Source organism: Brassica rapa, chromosome A09 (assembly GCF_000309985.2).
Source record: "Brassica rapa cultivar Chiifu-401-42 chromosome A09, CAAS_Brap_v3.01, whole genome shotgun sequence".
Taxonomy (NCBI): domain Eukaryota; kingdom Viridiplantae; phylum Streptophyta; class Magnoliopsida; order Brassicales; family Brassicaceae; genus Brassica; species Brassica rapa.
In genome coordinates this window covers 29,866,045-29,887,850 of record NC_024803.2, presented here as the reverse complement: position 1 = coordinate 29,887,850, position 21,806 = coordinate 29,866,045, and the positions used below count along the sequence as shown (strand labels likewise).

Below are 21,806 nucleotides of genomic sequence, written 5' to 3'. Positions count from 1 at the left end.
CATAAACCCATCAGAGACTCGATCATTCACCTTAAGTCCATGAACCAACTCATGAGCTATCAAAATATTATCAGAGATAAGCCTTCCCTCCACAAAAGCTCCCTGTGTCTCTGAGATGATCTCCAGAAGGATGAGTTTCAGTCTGTTGCAGAGGATCTTCGAAATAATCTTATATTGTACTGAGCACAAACTGATAGGTCGCATATCAGACATCCTGATTGGGTTAGGAATCTTTGGAATCAGGCTGAGCTGTGTGTGGTTCCAGCCGTACGAGAGAATAGCTCTAACAAAGAATCTCTAAATCTCTGATGTTAATGAGGGTCCAACAATATTCCAGAAACGCTGGTAGAAGACCCCTGTGAGCCCATCTTCTCCTGGAGCACTACTGCCTTTGACACAGAAGGCTGTTCTCTTGACTTCATCTTCTGAGACAGGCGCTATCAATAAGGTATTCATTGCCGTAGTCATTCGTGGCTGGAAACCAGAGAACAAGGACTCCAAGTCGTGAGGATTAGAGCTCATGAAAAGCTCTCTGAAGTAGTTCACAGCGATGTCACCTTTTGAACCTTCTGAGAAGTGTTCCCTACCCAGTTCATCCAGCAGCATCAAGATTCTGTTTTGATGCCTCTTCCCCTTCACGCAGTTATGGAAGAATTTAGTATTTCTATCACCCGAACGCAGCCATTTTTCCCTACATTTATGCCTTCAGAAGGTTTTCTCATCTTTGTAAGCTAAAGCTAGTTCCTTCTTCAACTTCCCCATCACCTGAAAAGAAGGGAAGACTTTAGATATTTCACGCTCCAGGGCAGACTTCAAACGGGATATCCTATTCATGGGGTTAAGATCTGCGTGTTAGAAAGAAGGAGACCGAGCCCAAAGTAACCTTCACATCAATAATTCTTTTGTCACAGCTTAGCACAACCACCTCATAGTTAGACTTTCACATCAAAGCCAAGCCTCCACTCAAACCTAGAGGCTCCACCGAAATCATTTTATCATACCCTAAAATGTTTTGAACCCCCACCATATAACCATCCTTTTCCTTCGTTTCCATTAGAAAAATAAAATCCGGGTAGAAACTCCTACGAAGTCCCCTGAGATGTTGAACTGTCTCGTCGCTTCCTACTCCTTGATAGTTCCAGCACATAACACTCATTGGGGAGGCAGCGGCTTCAATACGGAAACCACTGTAGGGTTCAAAGTTTTTGTAGTTTTGTTGTCCGTAGCCAATAGTGGAAGAGATGACTTCCTCTTCATGTTTCCTTGAGAAGCAGAAGATGCTCGATGTTCTTGGTGAGATGGTAAAGTGGAAGTTTTTCCTGACATCTTGCTTTTCGGGCCATCTCCTCTGCGATTTTCCATGGTTCTGATTTTCGGAGACTCGTCCCTCCGAGGAAGGGCCTAGATGAAAACCCGTTGAGACCCGACCAGGAGCAGAAGCTATTGAAACATGAGTATAGGACGACTCAGCCTTTTTATCTACAAGTTGCTCTTTATGAGAACCAGATTGCTCTCCACCTTCCAACTGAATATCAAGACGGCTCCGAGTTCGAGGCTCAAGATAATTGAAGACATGAACTTTTCCTTTGTCCACATCTCCTGTTACCCTCATCATCCAGACTGAAGTTGTGTTCCTATTATCTTCAATACCTTGCCTCACTCTCTGGATTCTGGCCATCCTCTCTGTTTCATCAGCGTGAGAGATATACTGAAGAGCCATGATGTTGTCCTGTTTGGACAGTTCCGGGAAAAGGGGAGGAAATCCAGGAGGGCCTTCCCAAGGGTTCCTACGATTCTGAAGCCTCTCAGGATCTTCAACATTTTGTCTTATTTCCGAGGACTGAGCAGGAGCTATCTTCGGGCCAGAAGAGCTACCTCTTCTCAACAAAGGACACCTCACCTTTTCATGCTTCAGTCGAAGACAGTGAACGCATCTCTTATCGATTTTCTCGTACTCATATTCAATGTTCACTATCTCCCCCGGAGTACTCAACTTGCGAGAAGCCTTCAAAGGGTTAGCAACATTGAAGCAGATTAGCGCCCTTATATATTCTTTGGCGTGAGAGATTTTGGGGTCGTATGCAATTTCTTCTACTTTCCCAAATTATTCAGCTAACTTGAACATCGTCTTGGTGGTGAAATAATTCACCGGGATGTGCCTGATACGAATCCAGATCAGCATATTCTGTAAGAAGTCCTCCAGGGGATGCTCTGTCCACTTTTCCATCGCCATAGCCCAATGGTTTTAGGACCATGGTCTGTCCTTGAGAACAGTTTCCAGATCTTCCTCACGTTGAAACACGAACTGGAATGCGATTCCCCGAACTCTGCCCTCCATTCGCCACGCCGCTGGCATGTACTCAATCATACGACACATAGACTAACAATCCGGGTTCAGGAGACGCCCCAATAGGCTTGTAGCGTTCTCATCGAAAACCCTAAACTGCAGACTATCGGGAAGCACCAGCGGTTCCTCTTCTTCCAAAGACATTGCACCGATAGCTTTTTGCAGAATATCAACCATATTAAGAAAGTTACAGTCGCCGAAAGCAATGAAGAGACGACGTAGAGGCAAATTTTGAGGCAGCAAATCTTCAATAATTGATGAGTAACAGCTTTTAATCACGCAAAATTCCGCTACAATCATCTGTAAAATCATTAGAAAAGGAAATACTTGGAGAGATTGAAATTGAAAGAAGGAATTATTTTCAGGAAAAAGAAAAATTGTGAAGATTGAGAAGATACTAGAGAAAGGAAAAGGCAACTGAAAATTGAGTTTCCAAAAGAAGAATCGAAGCCAAGGGTCGCGTAATTGATTACGATTCAAACCGGAGATGTTTCAAAAGAGATAATTAAGGAAATTAAAGTGGGTCACAAAAATACAGAAAATCACCTTTACTAGGGAGAAAAGGAAAAAAGATTTTTTTTTTCGTACTATTTCATTTAGAATCTCTTTTCTCTCCATCACTTATCTTTTACTCCAATGGTATGCAAGTTAGTTCATAGATTATTAGTTGATATTAAAATCTTTGCACATATTAAGTAATCTATTCATTTTAATTAATGATTGATCTAAATTATAACTGCCTAGATTCATAGTCACTGAATTTGAATTTTACTCAAAAGTCTTAAAATCATTTGTAATTAAATAAAATCGCCTTTGGTTCAAGTCTTTTCATGTATACTAGGTAATAATCCGCGCCTTGCGCGGAATATGATTATTAGTTTTGTTATTTTTAATAAAAACACACTAAATTTGTTTAATCTGGATATCGGTTCGGTTTTAAGTTATTTTTTGGTTTTTAATCTCCTAAAATATAACCATTATTTTAAATTAATATTTATTTTGGTTTGTTCTGTTAGAATGTTTGATTTTTTAGTTTTTTTTGGTAAAAACCAAAAATTACTATTATTTGTTTATTTTCATGTTATAAATTTAAGATAATCGTCATGTCGAACCAATGGTTTTATATCATAGTTTGTAAGCGGATAATAGTTCAAGAAAAAGAAAAGAAAATTATTAAGATAAATCATTTCACTACAATTTGGTCGGTAGTGAAAGAAGCATTAAGAAAAAAAATATTTCAACTTCCAAAAAAAAATAGATACTTCAGTGGTGGTAAATACTTATAAGGTGCTCACATTAATGTGCACATGTATGTGTATGTAAAAGTATATAAGAATAAATGACAAATATATAAAGATATTGTTAATTAATATTAAATGACATTTTTGTTCTAAATAATACATGAAAGATAAAATTAAAATTAATTAAAAATTAAAAAGGCCTTGACATTAGTGAATTGTTTTCATATAAAGAAAAATCAATTGTATCCGTAAATAGAGGTGGGCACAGATCAAATATCTGGGTATTTGGAGGCATTCAAGTTGATTCAATCTTTAGCCACCTAGATAGTCAGTGACTCTGATAACCGAAATGATTTAGAATTTTAAAGAATATCCTATTTGATCTGTAAATAAAATAAAATTTATAAAATAATTGAAAAATTTAATAATAACATTTTATTACAAAATAAAATATTATTTAACTTTCTAAACTTTAATACCTATTATAATAAATTTAATTCATAAAATATTGTAAACTTATATAAACTATAATATATATATATATATATAATTTTGTACGAATTTGATATCCATACCTAAAAATATTGGAATTTGTGATTTGTTTTTTTTTTAATTATATTTTAGTAACTGATTTGCTTCGTAGAGTTACAGATATCCATATTTTTTGGTTCAAATCAAAACGGATAACGAATGGAATCAAAATTTAGAAATATTTTGCCTGACTTCATCCGTAAACAATAAAAATAATATATATATAGTTTAGATTTTGATTCGTTATTTGTTTTGATTCGAAACGAAAAAATCTAAAGTTTTATTGGAATCATGCATATGAGTTTTATATTAAAAATATAAAATATATAGTGTGAACACATTTATAAATATAGTATGAACGCATTAACATATTTATTATCAAATCATCGTGAGGCTGCCACGTGTCTATTATAGTGTGAATGCATTTATTACAATGCTTCTTCTTTAATATATAAGGGATACTAATATACAAGTCGCAAATTCCCTAATGAGAATTTGAATAATGAGTAAAATATTTTAAAACCACCCTCCTACACTTCTCTCTCTTGTTATTTTCTCCAACTTCTCTCTAGAAACACATTAAACAAAGCTGTCCTCCGGTGGCCGGTGAGCACCTCGCCGCCGGTCACCACCCATTTTGTTTTTTTGCCTCTGTAACATATGTTTGTGTATCATATTACATCTATCTTCGCTTGGCGACTCTTGTTTTCCGTTAGCGGATCTGAATTTCCCTAGGGGACCTTTTGTTATGTTAATTTTTTTGTTTTAAATCCGTTTTTCCTTTCCTGTCCTATTGATTATTCCGTTTGTCTTTGGAGGGTTTTTTGTGAGTTATGCTTGATCAATTATACAGCAAGGAATCAATCTTCGCATAAATGAAACATAGCGGAGTATCCAAAGATTGAGATGTTTGATTTTGCGAAGGAGAGAAGATGCAGATTCAGATAAGCCGGAGTTTCTCCTCATGAAATATTCTGGCAAGACTCTTGTGTTTATCTCCTAGAAGCTTTCACTGGACTTAACACTTGCGCAACGATGAGGAACCTGAAGAAGATCAGCGGCGATCTGGAAAGGCGGAGCGGTCAACCAGTTCAACTAATCAGAGATTAAAGTTCACGGTTTTCGATCCGGCAAAGATTCCGGCGACACCGTCGATGCTTCCTCTGTTTCCAGAATCGTCCTGCACCTTCGACAAACACGTGTCAAGCATATTTTTAATTTATTTTCTTGATAAACACGTGTAGATCTTATCTTTTAGTGGGGCAGTGTCTGAGTTGAACTCTTATTTGGATGGTTGAACTGATTGTGATTGGGCTTAAAAGCCCTTAAAGCTTTTATGAAAAGCATAGTTGACAAACAAAAAAAAAAACTAATATACAAGTCTGATGGCTAACATAAGTTTCAACTATACCCCAAGTATGTACATGGCTTGCTAACGTAAGCCACTAGAATGTGTTAGGCATAATAAAAGTCTTGATATATCCCCTATATATTAATTGAGAAACATTTAAAAAATTAGAACCTTAATTTTGTATTAATTAAAAAAAACTCCAAATCCTAGGTGGCATTCTAAATGCCTTCTAAATTCTATTTCAAAAAATTCTAGAGCATCTAATATAAAGTATAGTTTAATCTAATGGTGTCACATTATTTTATAATTATATAACACTAGAGAACATTATATTAACTAAAATATAGGAAGTGTGTATTCTTTCCTTAAATAAAAGCTACGGAATTACCTAATATGATTTACATATATATGGCAATTAATTATTATGAATAATGAAGATTTGATAACACTTTTTGCATCATTCTTCATTTTTGTTTAAAGTTATATTATTAAAAAAAATTAAACAATCACATTAACCATATAATAAAAAAATTAGATTTTTTTCTTACATGTTATATTTTTAATTTTTTTAAATGATTTTAAATTACAAAAATGAGGAAACCTTATATGTTATATATATATATTTTTTAAATGACTTTAAAATACAAAAATGAGGACACCTTATATGTTATATTTTTCTTATATGTTAGAATTTTCTTATATGTTATATTTTGAATTTTTTTAAAAAGACTTTAAATTACAAAAATGTAAGTTTACCTTAAATAAACGACTAAAAACATTAAAATGACATGTATCAATTCGATGGTTGATTTGAAAGCTTTCAAAACCATATGCAAGATAAAATTCAAAATAATTTAACTGTGGAAACAATACTGTTAACTTTTTTCAGAAATGTGTTCGATGAAAAAAATAAGGTTTTTATGTCATAATTTGTTTAATGTTCAGTAGAGAATATTATATTAACCTAAAATATAAGAAGTGTGTATTCTTTCCTTAAATAAAAGTTACCGAATTACCTATTATGATTTACATATATATGACAATTGATGATTTTGAATAATAAATATTTGATAACAATTTTTGCATCATTCTTCATTTTTGTTTAATTTTATATTTAAAAAAAAAATAAACAATCACATTAACCATATAATTAAAAAATTAGATGTTTTCTTATATGTTATATTTTGAATTTTTTTAAATGATTTTAAATTACAAAAATGAAGAAACCTTATAAGTTATATATTTCTTTAAAACGACTTTAAAATACAAAAATGAGGACACCTTATATGTTATATTTTTCTTATATGTTATATTTTTCTTATATGTTATATTTTGAATTTTTTAAAACGACTTTAAATTACAAAAAAAGTAAGTTTTTCTTAAGTATACCACTAAAAACATTGAAATGACATGTATCAGTTTGCTGGTTGATTTGAAAGTTTTCAAAACCATATGTACGATAAAAGTTAAAATAATTCAAATATGAAAACAATACTGTTCACTTTTTCAAGAATGTGTTCGAGGAGAAAAATAAAGTTTTTATGTCATAATTTGTTTAATGTCCACTAGAGAACATTATATTAACCTAAAATATAAGATGTGTGTATTCTTTCCCTAAATAAATGCTACTAAATTACCTAATATTATTTACATATATATGGCAATTAATGATTATGAATAATAAAGATTTGATAACAATTTTTGCATCCTTCTTCATTTTGTTTAATTTTATATTATTAAAAAAAATAAACAATCACATTAATCATATAATAAAAAAATTATATTTTTTCTTATACGTTATATTTTGAATTTTTTAAAATGACTTTAAATTATAAAAATGAGGAAACCTTATATGTTATATTTTTTTAAACGAATTTAAAATACAAAAATGAGGACACCTTATATGTTATATTTTTCTTATATGTTAGATTTTTTCTTATATGTTATATTTTGATTTTTTTAAAACGACTTTAAATTAATGTAAGTTTTCCGTAAGTATACGACTAAAAACATTAAAATGACATGTATCACTTGATTTGAAAGTTTTCAAAACCATATAGAAGATAAAAGTCAAAATAATTCAACTGTGAAAACAATACTGTTCACTTTTTTCAAGAATGTGTTCGATGGAAAAAATAAGGTTTTTATGTCATAATTTGTTTAATGTCCAATCCGATCAACCCATGATGTATTAATTATACTTTTGTTCCATTATTTTTAATAAAAATTGATCCGATTCATTGGAAAGAAATTATATAATAACAACAACAAATATTTTATATATATAAATAAAATGATCAAATGTATAAAAGAAACTATCGATAATATATACAAATAAACTCTTGCGCAGGTCTTATCCTAGTTGTAGATAGAAATATCAAGAAACACAAGTCTGTAATCACAACACCAATGAAGACTGTCTCTGTGTTGGTCTTCTTCTTCCTCTTCTTTCTCATGCCAAAAGCCAGGAGCAAGAACTTGACACACTGTGTCAGAACGTTCTCCTGTGGAAGCCTCGACTTCAGGTTCCCTTTCTTTAACACAGACATGCAGTCTCGATGCGGTCTGTTCTTGATGAATTGCAGTGCTCAAGAGATTCCAAAAAATACAGTTTGAGGAAAACGGACAATGTCACAATGGTATAGACTCAAGAGCGTCTCTCAAGCCAACACCATAACTGTCACCGACCCTAGGCTCAAGCAAAGCTTGGAAACAGGATCATGCAGTGACTCGATAAGCTTTTATCTTCCAGATTCTCCATGGCTCGACTTGACTACTTTGTACAAGTCCAACAACAGTAGGAGGAAGAATGGTTTCACTTATCCGAATTGCAAAGGAAGAAGAAGCACTTGTATTACTCTAATCTGGGAGATATTTCTGGGTGTTCAGCTATCAAGACACCAGAGAGCTAGGTGATTCTAAGAAACAAGAACCAGTCTATTCTTAATGCTACTTTCTCTCTTCATATACACCTGCCTCCAGGCTGCATCCGCTGTCACAATCCAGGCGGAGAATGTAGAATGATCAAAAACACGTATAGCTGCGTCAGGGGAGTGCAAATATTGTCTCATGTAAAGGAAAGGGAACCGGAGAAGAGTTCATCAACGAAGTAGCTAGCATGAGTAGAACATCTCATGTAAATATTGTCTCTCTGCTTGGGTTCTGTTATGAAGGGAACAAAAGAGCTATAGTATATGAGTTCATGCCTAATGGATCCCTAGACAAGTTTATCTCCGAGAATATGTCAACCAAGATAGAATGGGAAAGGCTATATGACATTGCGTTAGGTGTCTCTCGTGGCCTAGAGTATTTACACAACCGTTGTGTATCAAGGATTGTGCATATCGATATAAAGCCGCAAAACATACTCATGGACAAGGATCTTTGTCCCAAGATTTTCTAATTTCGGTCTTGCTAAGCTCTGCAAAAAATAAAGAGAGCGTCATGTCAATGCTAGACGCTAGAAATACGGTAGGATACATTGCCCCTGAACTGTTAAAGACGATAAAGATTGTTGAAAGGTCCAAACGAACCATCATGATATCATCTAAATGAAAGGTCCAAATTAGAATCCGCAAGGTTTGAGGAAAGATCAAACCATTTCCGTCATTACACATTCAATTTTGACAGGAAAAGATTTGTCAAGTAAATCGGCATGAGAAGATGTGTCGTTGAATATGAACAACCGTTGAATCGATATACATTTAAGTGAACCATCATGAAAACATATGAACGAAAGCTCCAGGAAGTCAGTCAAATAGATATGGTTTTGCAAGTGATTGTAATCAGTCAACTTAGCAAAAAAAAAATGAATTTAGAAAACCGTAACAGGTTGATAATACTGGATGTTATTCTGAGTAATAAGAAAGCACATTTCAGAATCTTAAGTAAGAAACAAATGGAAACAGAGTGCCACAACAACACTAATAGTCAGCTTCTCACCAGAAACATTAAACGAAATGAAAAGTTTTAGAACGGAAAAATAAAAAGAGTATCTATCCAGTGAGAAACACACAGCCTCTGCAAGATAAATCAAAGCACCACCAACAAGCCAGAGATGATAAGTACTCTTCTTCACCTTTCTTCTAGCCTCACCCCTCCATTGCCTGCCTCAAGAAAAAACATATCACATTGTATCAGAAACCAAGAATGAAACATTTAAATCGTTACATATAGTATTTAAAGACAGAGAGCTTACATGGAAGAAGGCTTTCGGTGAAGGGGAAGATAGCAGGATTCGTAAATCGAGTAGGAGGCCTGCCCCTTTTTTTCCACTTTCTAGTATCCAAATGATAAGTCCACAAGTGCGAGTCAGTCACAAACAGGATCTCCTTCTCTGACGAGGTCATGAATAATACAATATCACAAAAGTCCATGAATGGCAAATAATCTTCGATTACAAGTACCCAACTAGCTTCTTTCCACTCCCATACGTCAAAGTAACCCACATGTAGAACTACCAGTGACAGAGATCCTCCCAGGTTTATCAGATACGTAGCAGCTGTTATCCTGTCTTCGTAACGCAGGTCTGTTGAATATTAAGGCAGCTCCATAACTTCGAAGTTCTCCTCCATATCCACAGAGAGCATTATACCTGCAGGATCTTCAAGAGAAACCAGCCAGTAGATCTTCCCTCCTGCAAAGACATGAGCGGATCTGTGTGGACTGAAGCAAACATACATTGGAAGATGAAGCACAGGGCCGATGCCCCTCCACGCACCACTGCTAGATGAATACACCTCACATTCGTAGAGATAATCCCCTTTTCCAGCGTTTCTCTTGCCCACACAGAATATGCGGAAAATTTTGTACTCGCTAATGTCAGGACCATATGCAACTCCAATACTTGGTTCAGTCCAAACAGATGGTCTGCCTTGAGGAAGAAGCAGAGTCTCTTCAGTAGAGGGATTGCAAATCCATATCTGATGATCTTCATTTTCATCAGAGAGTTGGTTGATGCAGCATACTAATCCATTGAACGATGCTATCATGTGCATGTTGTGATCGGCGCTTCTTCCCGGAGGATCAACTGTAGCATGGTGTCGATAGTTGAACTTCCCTGGCTTCAACAAGTACAACTTCATAGCCTTGTATGCTCTAGGACAAGCTATGTATGAGGGCTTCTTTCTCGACTGAGCTAGCTGTTTTGTAGCAAAATGTTTGTTGCTAATTGAGGCATGCCAGTATCTGTTAACCGTTTTGAATGAACGGATAGACCTTACTGACAGTCGAGAAAAGATGTCATGAAACACATCTTCGGCACCTTCTACCTTACCCCATGTCTGTGATGTCACTCGCCTTCGATGCTGAGCTCGCGTCTCGACCATATTTTTGTTTGCTTCTTATTGCTAAGGCTCTGCATGGACAAAAAAAACATCGATTAGCCCATAAAAAAGGTTTCAGAAACAGATATATTTGCAACATGTGTGTGTATTTATCTGACTGTAAGCAGCACACAACTGGTAACTACTCATACATAAGCATAGTTACCCCTTGGTATCCATCAGATAAAGACCAAAAAAGAGCTAACAAACACCAAACACCCATCAGAACCAAGCAAAGGGTTTAATAGAGAAGAAAATGCATCAAAGCCTTCTTCCATATCTATGCATAAGGAAAAACTGAAAAAAAAAACAAAGAGCCTAGAAATATGATCTAAACCAGTGTTCTAAAAACCGATCTAGGCGGCGGCGCCTAGGGCCTAAGCCTTCTAAAACCAATGGCTATTGTTTTCTAAACCGCATAGAAAATTATAATATCATGATAATAAATAAGTTATTGTTAGATCGAGAAAGAAGAATCATTATACACCAACGCAAAATCAAGAATTTGTTGCAGAAGCAAAATCCGTCGCCACGGAATCAAAATAATTGTTTCATCGGCCTCTGTTACATATCTTTAAAGAATCAGAACCACATATAAATGATCATACCTAATCCTAACCAAAGGAAACAAATCTAACAAATTATCATGTTGCAAAATTCAGATCTGTTGGGTTTTCTCGAGCCCATATCAGCCGATTAGTACGATATTGTCCACTTTGGACTTAAGAAGTAAGACCGCATGGCTTTGTTATTGGGCTCTTTCCCAAAAATCTCGTACTAATCAGAGTTGGTGGACATCGTTTTATATACTAAACATTATTTGTCTAAACTTCTAATATGAGACTTTGTTTGCATTCACAAAAAGATCTTAGATACACATATAAACATATTGAATACCATAATAGAGTTACTATATACTCGAAACTCGTCGGAAACTATAGTTAACTTGTTGCTTTTTCGGATATTGACTAGATGGAACGATTGAAAGTGTTCAAAAGTATTAACTCCGTCAACGGCTTTAATTTAGTTCCTAAATAATTTTGTTTTAAGATTTGACTAGAGGAAATGTTTGCAAGTCTATTAAAGTAAGAAGAATTTTATTCTCGTGGACAATTTGATATTTCAACCTACTGAAATATAGTGTATCAACAGAGTACAATCTAATACATGCAATGATTTTGAATTGAACCCTCCCACAAAAATATTAGAATGTCAAATGGGCATTCTGCCATTTTCCAAAATACAGATTTCAGAAAATGCAGACTCTGGGAATAGCAACAATGACTGGTAAAATGCACATCTTAAAAGAAAAAGTGGCGAGGAAAAAAAGCTCCAAGAAAACTTATTTGCCTAGTTAGATGTCTAATTAATGGGTCCATTTTGCACAAAAAATCAATTATTTAAATTCAGAAAGGATAGTTTTCAGAAATTTAAGAGAAAAAGTCCCATTTGATTTCATATAGGGCAGCAAGTCCCACTCAAGACAGGCATGCAGAACAGATGAGACTCATTCTATATTAGGCATAGAAGTAGTCCTCAAGTAGAATACAATTCTTTCTAGTACACACTAATCAGTGTGTGTGAATATATATTTCTTATATCCCTTATGTCAAATCAATGCATGTGAACACAGTAGACCCAGACCAAGAAACCAACTAACCTTGTGAGGTGTGTTCTGCTTCAGCAACAATCAACAAACTCATAATCTTCTTCCAGCCGTGACCCTCCTTCATCAAAAGCTTTCCCCCTTTGAAAACGAAAATTCACAATTGAGTTTCTTTGTTGCAGAACCAAATAACTACCAGAAGTTAAGGCTAGGATTAGGTAAAAGAACATATGTTTTATTTTGCTCCTTTAGTTTCATCTTTTTCCATGACATAGTGGTCAAGTGGTACCGACCTACATGGAACTCTTGAACCTTAAATTTCGATTCTTCTTATCTTGTTGCAGGAGTCTCTTCTGTTTTAACTGTAATGATCATTATCGTGGTGGTCTTGATACTAGTAATAGGAAAAAATGCTAGAAAGAGTGATTGGAGTGCCGATAACGTTGAAGCAGTAGTTATGTTTAAACGATATAGTTAGCAAAAGTGAAGAAGATGACAAGCTCATTTGCACATGTTCTCGGGAAAGGAGGATTTGGAAATGTATACAAAGGCAAGTTACCAGATGAAGGCGTAGAACATGTGCAAATATTGTCTCATGTAAAGGAAAGGGAACCGGAGAAGAGTTCATCAACGAAGTAGCTAGCATGAGTAGAACATCTCATGTAAATATTGTCTCTCTGCTTGGGTTCTGTTATGAAGGGAACAAAAGAGCTATAGTATATGAGTTCATGCCTAATGGATCCCTAGACAAGTTTATCTCCGAGAATATGTCAACCAAGATAGAATGGGAAAGGCTATATGACATTGCGTTAGGTGTCTCTCGTGGCCTAGAGTATTTACACAACCGTTGTGTATCAAGGATTGTGCATATCGATATAAAGCCGCAAAACATACTCATGGACAAGGATCTTTGTCCCAAGATTTTCTAATTTCGGTCTTGCTAAGCTCTGCAAAAAATAAAGAGAGCGTCATGTCAATGCTAGACGCTAGAAAGACGGTAGGATACATTGCCCCTGAACTGTTCTCGAATAATTTTGGAGGAGTTTCGCATAAGTCATATGTGTATAGTTATGGTATGGTGATCCTTGAGATGATTGGAGCAAAGAATATAGAAAATTTTGGATCCAACAATAGTTCAATGTACTTTCCAGATTGGATTTATAAGGATTTTGGGAGGGGAGAAGTCATGAGAATTTTTGGAGATCAGATAACCAAAGAAGAAGAGAGAATTGCCAAGAAAATGCTTTTGGTTGGTCTATGGTGTATTCAGACCAATCCATCTGACCTTACACCGATGATCAAAGTCATTGAGATGTTAGAGGGGAATCTAGAGACTGTCCAGATTCCATCTAAACCTCTTTTTTGTTTACCCACGGCAACGGTTCCTGAAACTCTAGAAGACAGTCATGGGATTTCAAGCTGCTCTAAACCAAGTAAGTTTGGAAGGCACGCCTACTCTCTCAGCTTTTGAAGAGACTTTACGATTTTCAAAGAAATGGTTCAGTTACTTGTTGAAGAGAGTCAATAACATATGCAATGAGACTATGTTTCTTGATGCAAACAAGAAACTATGGAATATATAAATGTGAACTTAAGCTCTTCAAAACTAGGCTTGCGTGAGGTGCGTTTTGTTTCTGAGTATAGCTAAGATCTCAAGAAACTTATTTTATATTTCTTGATAAACCAAGCTTGCATGAGGTGGGTTTTGCATCAAGTATATTATTTCCCATATTTTGTGGCAAACCAATTCTTATTTTTGAGTTCTCCTTTCCTTCTGCATAAGTTTTGAGCTTGAAGCTGCTGGAGTCTGTATGTGGCTTCCGAATGCAGAATCTCAACTTCTCTAGAAACACACTCTATTGTTAAGACTGTGGAGATCCAGATTACATACCATTTTGACGATGTAGTTGCTTTAGATCAAATTTGATCCAAATAATAAACTTTATAAAGCGAGTCATTTAATGTAATTCTTTTCAAAACATGTGCAAGATCGTTAAAACCAATGAAAGAAAAGTTATAATTGAATCAAACATGACTTTCAGGGTAACCGCCAAAATTGAATGAAACATTGGCATTATGTCTCCAAAATCTTTGAAGAAAGTGATATAAGCATAATTCTCAAAAAAAAAAAAAATTTAGGCTTCCAACTTTGTAAAAAAAAAATAGTTCAAATCTTTGATAAGTAGCCTATGTCCTCTTAAATTTCAGGGCGGCTCTGCCGCTAGCCATGGAAAGATTATCATTTAATGGCTATGCAAACATATTTATCGATCTGTTTTTAACTGGATTTTTGGAATCCCATTTAATTTTATTATCAATCCCACTATATAAAAGAAGCTAAATTTGAGCTTCCTAAGGCTATCCACATGGTCAAAATAATCATGACCAATCAAAGTGCCAGGTCATTTTGGACTGGGCTTGAAATTAAAAAAAATTAGTGACCTTCAGAGCCCATTTGACCCATCTTGCAGCCCAATCCCGAGTTTCTCTTGACAGTGATGTCGCACAATCCCGTGTTCTAAACATATGGCTCCTTCTCCACCTAACCCTAATCGCCGTCTCATCCCTTCATTGATTCTCTTCCTCTCCCCCAGCTCCTCCCGCATAACGCCTCGGATGTGAGTGCTGGTACTTCAATGTGCTCCCATAAATCCTCCATTCAAGATCCCTACAGACTCTCCACATCATAATCGTTAGAAGATGGAGAAAAAAGCAATGGCACATAGACGTATGGAAACGTAGACACAAAGCGACGCCGCGAAGCTGCTAGGGTTTTTTCTTTTCTTCTGATCGTCATTGTTTCAGGTTTTACTTTTGTTCACTCTCTGACTCAATTTAAGATTTCTGAGTTTCTTTGTGATTGAAATGGCTCTAAGTTAAGCTGACTTGGCTCTCCAGCTCTGTAGTAAGGGTTCTGGATACTAATCTATGATGATTCCAAACTCCAAAGTCTGGTACTTTGGAGTGATTCAAGAGGTTTATGATAATATTACCGAACATCATTACCTGACAGATCTTCTGCTTATTGTAGTGCTATTAATCATTACCAGAGTCTTCAGAGTTTTTTTGTCCGTAAACAGATCGAAAAGTCTACACCTTTTTGTATGTTTCCTTTTTTGGGTTATAAATTTTTAAAAAGGGAAAGTGATGATTGGGTTCCTTTTTTGTGACTAATGATTTTTCTCAGATGACAGGGGATGTTGTAACGATCTGTTGAGCTGTTTAGGATAGTGTGAAACAAAAAAAATGGATGATGATAATGGGCTTGAGCTCAGCTTGGGTCTCTCATGTGGTGGAGGGAAAGGTAAAGGTAACAATGCTGGAACCTCCTCTGAGAATCACAATCTAGAAAGAGGAGGTGATAGAAGCGCTAAAGTGATTGATGACTTTAAGAACTTTCTTCATCCAACAACTTCTCAGAGACCAGCAGCAGAGCAGAGTTCTGAACCTCCTCCACAGAATTTCTTCAATGACCTCTCCAAAGCACCAACCGCTGATGCTGAAGCTTCCACGAAGCCTCTGTGGGTGGAAGACAAGGCGATGAAAGAAGCAGGAAGCAGCAAAATAAAGGAGGAGGCACGTGTTGATATGCACTAGATGAAGAAGAAGACAAAGGCATCCTATGTTTCGAACGCGACTGATGAAGGATCAAAAGCTGATAACGAAGATGTAGCGGAGTGTGAAGCAGGTGGTGGTGATGGTGGTGGCTCTTCTTCCAAAAAAAAAATAAACGTACGAAAACATAGACTCAACTGTTCTACCTTTGGTTGCTTAACGCCTCCAAAGATGATTGATAGCTTCAATAAAATAAAGACGTTTGATCTTAGATCAGTTGGAGGAGCTCAAAGCAGCAACGCTCCCAAGTGAAGACATCCAAATCAGCGATGGAGATCAAGACAAAATTTTCAGTTGCAGCGGTAATTCTTAATTAATCCAATAAAGTTTATCCATTTGCAGAAATGGATCATAACAAAACAGTCGGAAACAAGGTGGTGCGAAAATAGTAGCATTTTTAAATCGTAGTTAGAATTTATGTTGTGTGAATGAAATTGAGTGTGTTGCAGTAAATTAGCATGTACTTTCACATCATCCAATACAATGCATTTCTTCAGCCCATCCAGGTGACTCAGGGGCTGATATGTCGTGTTCACACGTAAAGCTAGAAGAAAAAAACTATCGAGGCCTGACTTATGGCAATATGTCTTGGAATATTATGATACTGCATGCACATAAGTGTACATAAATATGTCTTGGACTCATTTATAACGTGCAAATGAACCATGTTAAGCTTCTATATAAAAATCTCTATTTGTTTTACTAATTCAAGTCAATACTATCAAGTTAGGAACATGTCCAACATAAAGAAATCTAATTACATTTAGAAACTACATTTATATTCTATATATTTTGTAACCCCTGCAAATATATATTTTTAAATTAGTCTAACATATGCCAACAAATTTAACTTTTATATAATGCATAAAAATATAAAGATGATGTTGTGAGATAAGAATGTACACACAAAATTTAAAATAAAAGAATTGACAAATTATATATATTATTTTAAAAAAAAAATTTATATAATAACTTAATAATATAAATCATAATCAAAAATACTATTCGTATCACATTTGTATTAACCGAAAAATTCGTGCTTTTGAAGCACGGATCAAAATGTAGACTAATATAGCTCCTAATTTTTATTTAAAAATTAAATTTCTAAAAAAAAAAAAATTAAAGACAGCTATCAAGTCTGTTTAAAAAATATAGTGGTTTGTTCTTGCACCAGAATCTTGGTTATGCAATTCAAAATCTATTATGTTGTTTTGTAACTTTTCTTCTTAAAACAGAGACAAAGAGTAATGAACAAAGACAATTATGAACTCTTATTGTCAGATTGTTTGTTTTTTTTCTCTCGCTTCAATTTGATGACTGTAACTAATTATTTTAATTCACACAAAATTTTCATATTTTAAACGTATCACATTAAATATAAAAATCTTCAATAGATTATAATACCTAAATGTTCTTCTCGGTAGACAATAATATCAGAAAGGCAAGTAGCACATCTCCTGCCACAATCACCGGCGGCAATCACTGAAAGTTCAAAAAAATCTTTTGTCTCATCAATACAAATCAACAAAATATACGAATAAATTCAGTAACATTGCATATTTGATACAAACCGGTTAACAACCTCAGCTCCACATAACATTCACATCATCTTCCACTCAGAAATTTGCAACGAGAAGAAAGGCGGATACAACTATTACGTGTAAGTTACTCAATCAGTGGATTTCCACATTTCAAGATCTCTCTCTTTCGCTGACTCATTTTCTAATTATTTCTTTCGTCAAAGGGTCGTTTTCCTCAACATGGTGGTCAAATCAAACCACAATGATCCTCCACCTGCTGGAGGTAAATCAAAATTACAACTTTACTGTGCGTTTATAGAATTCTCGAACACATACGAACCCAATCACCCCTCTTTGGAATCCAAGAAATCATTTGTCTAAAATTCGGACAGAACATCTTAACTATTAAGTGCAAAATTAAGGGTAGAGATAGTTTGATCTGGTAGGTTATACTTTGAAAGTAACACAACAAAACCTTAGTATTAAATTCTCGATCAATTTATCTGGTTTTTCGTTCATAAGTTTTTTTCAACGGGCCTTTTTTCCATGTAATTCATAAAATTTCTAATTAGTTTATTAATGAAAGACCTAAACACACTTTTAAAAGATTATGTTCAAATTCAAAACACCATAATGCTAAACAATATCTCAATTACGAAGTTCTTTTACATATTTTTAATTTTCAACACGTTAATTTAATTTCCATTACTACAGAAAACCACTTTACACAACCAAAAATATCAACTCCCCTCTACTTTTACATCTCTATTGATTGACTTCCAACTATATTCGCATAAAAAAATGAACAATCAATCTTAAAAAACTTAGTGTCATATATTCATTCTTATAATTACTTTAAATCTATTTTAACAACAACCAGAAACAGCCACAACTATAATCATATACAAATTTTAACTTCATCCAATATCCGCGCGTAGCGCGGACACGATCCTAGTACCATTAAAAGAGGATCATTCCCAAATTATACCCTTAATGAAAATTACAATTTTCTCAAAAATACCCTTATTTTTACAAATGATTAATAAAATTCATTAATGGCATTTAAGTCTTTTGGTTTTGGGCCTACAGATACACTTAAATGGATCTATAAATAATGGGCTTATATATATATATATATATTTAAAAGATATACTAACTTTATATTTAATATAAGTATAAATATATTATGAACTATAAATAAATTAAGAAACGTGAAAATATTATTTTCTTAAATATACGTATCAATATTCAAAATATATCATTTGAATATTATACAGATTTTCAATACAAACCAAAGTCATATATCCTACACCATATATCATATACGTATTTGAATATCATTTTTCTATGTATAATGTCATTTTATACATAATATTGATATGACAATTACGAGTATTCTAGAATATTTTAAAAACTATCTTAAAATCAATTTTTAAATCTAAAATAAAAACACAAACTTATAATAGGTTATTAATAACGAAAATAAACTAATATTTTCATATCAATAAGGTTTTCTATATTATCATTTTTTATTTGGATAGCATAATAAATTTTTATCAAATTCTAAGGAATCACTAATTTATGTAATATTAAAAAATATATGAGTAATTTAATCAATTTTTTAAAAAAGTACTATCAGAATTTTGTAATCGGATCAATGGTATCAGATCGCAAGCTAGTAGTGAGTTTTTGGGTTTTTACCGGGTTATATCAGAATTTTAATTTAACGATTTTTTCATTAAATCTGAACCGGATTATATACAAAGTATCGGGTCTATAGGTTCAACCATGAATCTAGGTCAAATATAAAAACAAATCTTAAAAATCAAACATTATTATAGAACAACTACCATATTTCGAACAAATACTATATTTTGAAGAGGAAAAAAAACAAATGATAAAAACCTAAAAACTCAATTGTTGTGGTTCGAAGCAAAAATAATGGTAATTTGTAAATAAGCTTTCGATTAATAAATGAAAAACAAATAAATCCACGCTTTCAAAGTGCGGGTCAAAATCTAGTATGTTCTTATTTCTTCATAGTATTCTTTTGCCATGCAAAACTCCTTCTCAAACTCTCCTCCTTAAAAGTTCTTACTGTTTTCGATTAACATTAACCAAAAAAAATCAGGAGACCAAATCTTGTATAAAATAAAACAAGGGAGGATGAGTACGTAGAGGAAAAGGTTTTTTACCAAGAAGATTAATTTCTTAAACCGGGAAAGAACCATCGAGCATCAGAGAAGTGAATGGGAGAGAAAACACACTGTGGCAGACGTTGGATGTTTTGGGTGGCTAGATCAAAGACAAAAATGTTGTCCTGGTCCTCTATGCCATCACCAACGCCACTGAAATAGATCGAGTTTCTTTTGATCCCTGGGATGTCTTTGGCGACAACAGTGATACCCATGTCTAATATCAATGCTTTCTCTCCCAAAGATTCAATTTCTTTCCACTTTTTGGTCACATGAGATATCTGGTGAATGCGAAAAAGCCATCTCTTGGAGCGTTGCACTACAGTAGATACCTTGAGGACTTGTCCCGATACCGTGAGTGCAATGTTTATCCAGCCGTTAACATACTCAGCCGTGAATAAACCTGCTTCTTTTTCAAAGTCAAAACCATTTGTTCGCCACCTATTAGGGAGGAAATCGCGATAACTGAAGCCAGTAAGGCAAGCAGACTCGGCTTCAAAAACTTCTTGCGGCTCATCATCTCCACAGAAACACCAGATCTTGATGTCACCATAACAAAGACGATGGGCGTAGAGCTTTTGAGCCTTGTGATCGTAGACCATTTGTACATACCCCGTGGTCCCTCCCACGTAGTTAGAAGAAAACCTTCGCCACGTGTTAATCCCTCTCTTGGTAAAGACCAGGAAGTGCTCCATCGTCCAGACAACTAGGTAATCTTTGGTTTTCTTGTCAATCCAGAGACAAGCTAAACTAGATTTCAACATTGGTCTAAATCTTTCAGGCACTACAGGCTCTGTAAGTGCAGGTAAGTCAATCCTCTCACCGGTTAAGGGATTCAGAACGTTGAGATTCCACAGGTTGTCCATCATCAAGAGCCAGCTACCGTAAGTAGCAAGACAACGACTCCGAGCAAAGTCAACACCAAGATCTCTGGTTTTGTAGACTTTGTCTTTATCCTCCGGAACGAAGAACAAGCAAGTACCATTGCTATCGTGGCTGCCATTGCTCGGGAAGAGAACCAGCCATGGATTCTGATTGCGTTTAGGGAGGAAGCCTCTCGAAGCTGAGTGCCACGACGAACAAACTGATTTAGCTCGAATTAGATCCGTGAAACTGAGACGTTCATAAACACATCGCAGCAAATCAGGACAAAGCTCCGACCAGCTAAGTTTCATCTTGCTTACGCCCATGTTGATGATGAGTTTTCACTCTAACTCGAAATCTGGTTGGTATCGGCTTTACTACTCTATTTAAAACAGGACAAACCCTAGTTAGGTGTTAAACGGGTAATAACTCAACACCTAATGCCTAAAATATTTAATACTCCCTCCTTTTTTTTTAAAAAAAATATCAGTTTAAATTTTTTCACATAAATTAAAAAATGATTGAATTACATTTATGTTCTTATTAATTACGCATATTTAAACAATAGTATTTGAGATAAATAAAATTATTAATAAGACTAATACAATTTGTAATTAATCTTTATAATATTATTTGAGAAGTCAGTTTCTTATGTGTCGCGCTCACGTTAACTCTCACGATGGCTGATTACATTGATACCCTTAATGAATTAAAAATATTAGATTTAAATAATATTATTAAATTTTTTATTTAGTTTCCTTTTTCAAATTTTCCAAATAACATCTATAATAAAAAGGAAACATTTATAAAGTTTTTTAAAAAATTAAAAACGAAAATATATGTATATATTTAATACTAATATTATTTCATTAAAATGGAAAGTTCACAAAATAGAAATATTCCATTTAAAAATATTTTTAAATAACATAAAATATACTTTTGAAGTAATAAAATATTTCCTTATATCTATATTTTCTTAGATGAATATATATTTTTGCATATAATGTGATTTCATAAAACAAGATTCACACACATAATCTTGATATTAGGAAAAGAAATATTATTTCTTTTCAAACATAATTTTAAACAATACAAAAGTATATATTTTCAAAGTAATAGAAATAATTTTTATATATCTATCTATTTTCTTAGATAATTACATAAAATAATTAAGTAACATAAACTAATCTATGTTTAATTGACTAAAAATAG

At 34.1% G+C, this 21,806-nt stretch overlaps 3 protein-coding genes across 4 annotated transcripts; 1 reads left to right on the top strand and 2 right to left on the bottom strand.

Moving 5' to 3' along the window:
• Positions 1-7,583: 7,583 nt before the first annotated feature.
• On the bottom strand, positions 7,584-11,418 carry LOC117128279 (F-box protein At5g07610-like). Of its 2 annotated transcripts, none has more exons than XM_033280374.1 (3): positions 11,280-11,418; positions 9,669-10,826; positions 7,584-9,576 (listed from the first exon to the last, which is right to left on the bottom strand). In XM_033280374.1, the coding sequence occupies exon 2, from the start codon at positions 10,795-10,797 to the stop codon at positions 10,009-10,011; it is 789 nt and encodes a 262-aa protein (XP_033136265.1). In that variant the 5' UTR covers positions 10,798-10,826; positions 11,280-11,418; the 3' UTR covers positions 7,584-9,576; positions 9,669-10,008. The 2 variants fall into 2 exon arrangements, with proteins under 2 accessions (XP_033136265.1, XP_033136266.1); XM_033280375.1 differs by having other exon boundaries at positions 11,286-11,366.
• Positions 11,419-12,719: 1,301 nt separating this feature from the next.
• On the top strand, positions 12,720-17,545 carry LOC103840859 (PR5-like receptor kinase; the record flags this gene model as incomplete). Its single annotated transcript, XM_033278475.1, is given in 6 exon segments — positions 12,720-12,873; positions 12,876-13,006; positions 13,009-13,323; positions 13,325-13,351; positions 13,353-15,205; positions 15,588-17,545. Coding segments are annotated over 5 exon segments (1,146 nt in total), but the record flags the coding sequence as incomplete, so codon positions are not given.
• A 1,403-nt stretch (positions 17,546-18,948) lies between these two features.
• Positions 18,949-21,419, bottom strand: LOC103840564 (F-box protein At2g05970). Its single transcript, XM_018654402.2, has one exon. The coding sequence runs from the start codon at positions 20,918-20,920 to the stop codon at positions 19,739-19,741; it is 1,182 nt and encodes a 393-aa protein (XP_018509918.1). The 5' UTR covers positions 20,921-21,419; the 3' UTR covers positions 18,949-19,738.
• Between the last annotated feature and the right edge of the window lie 387 nt (positions 21,420-21,806).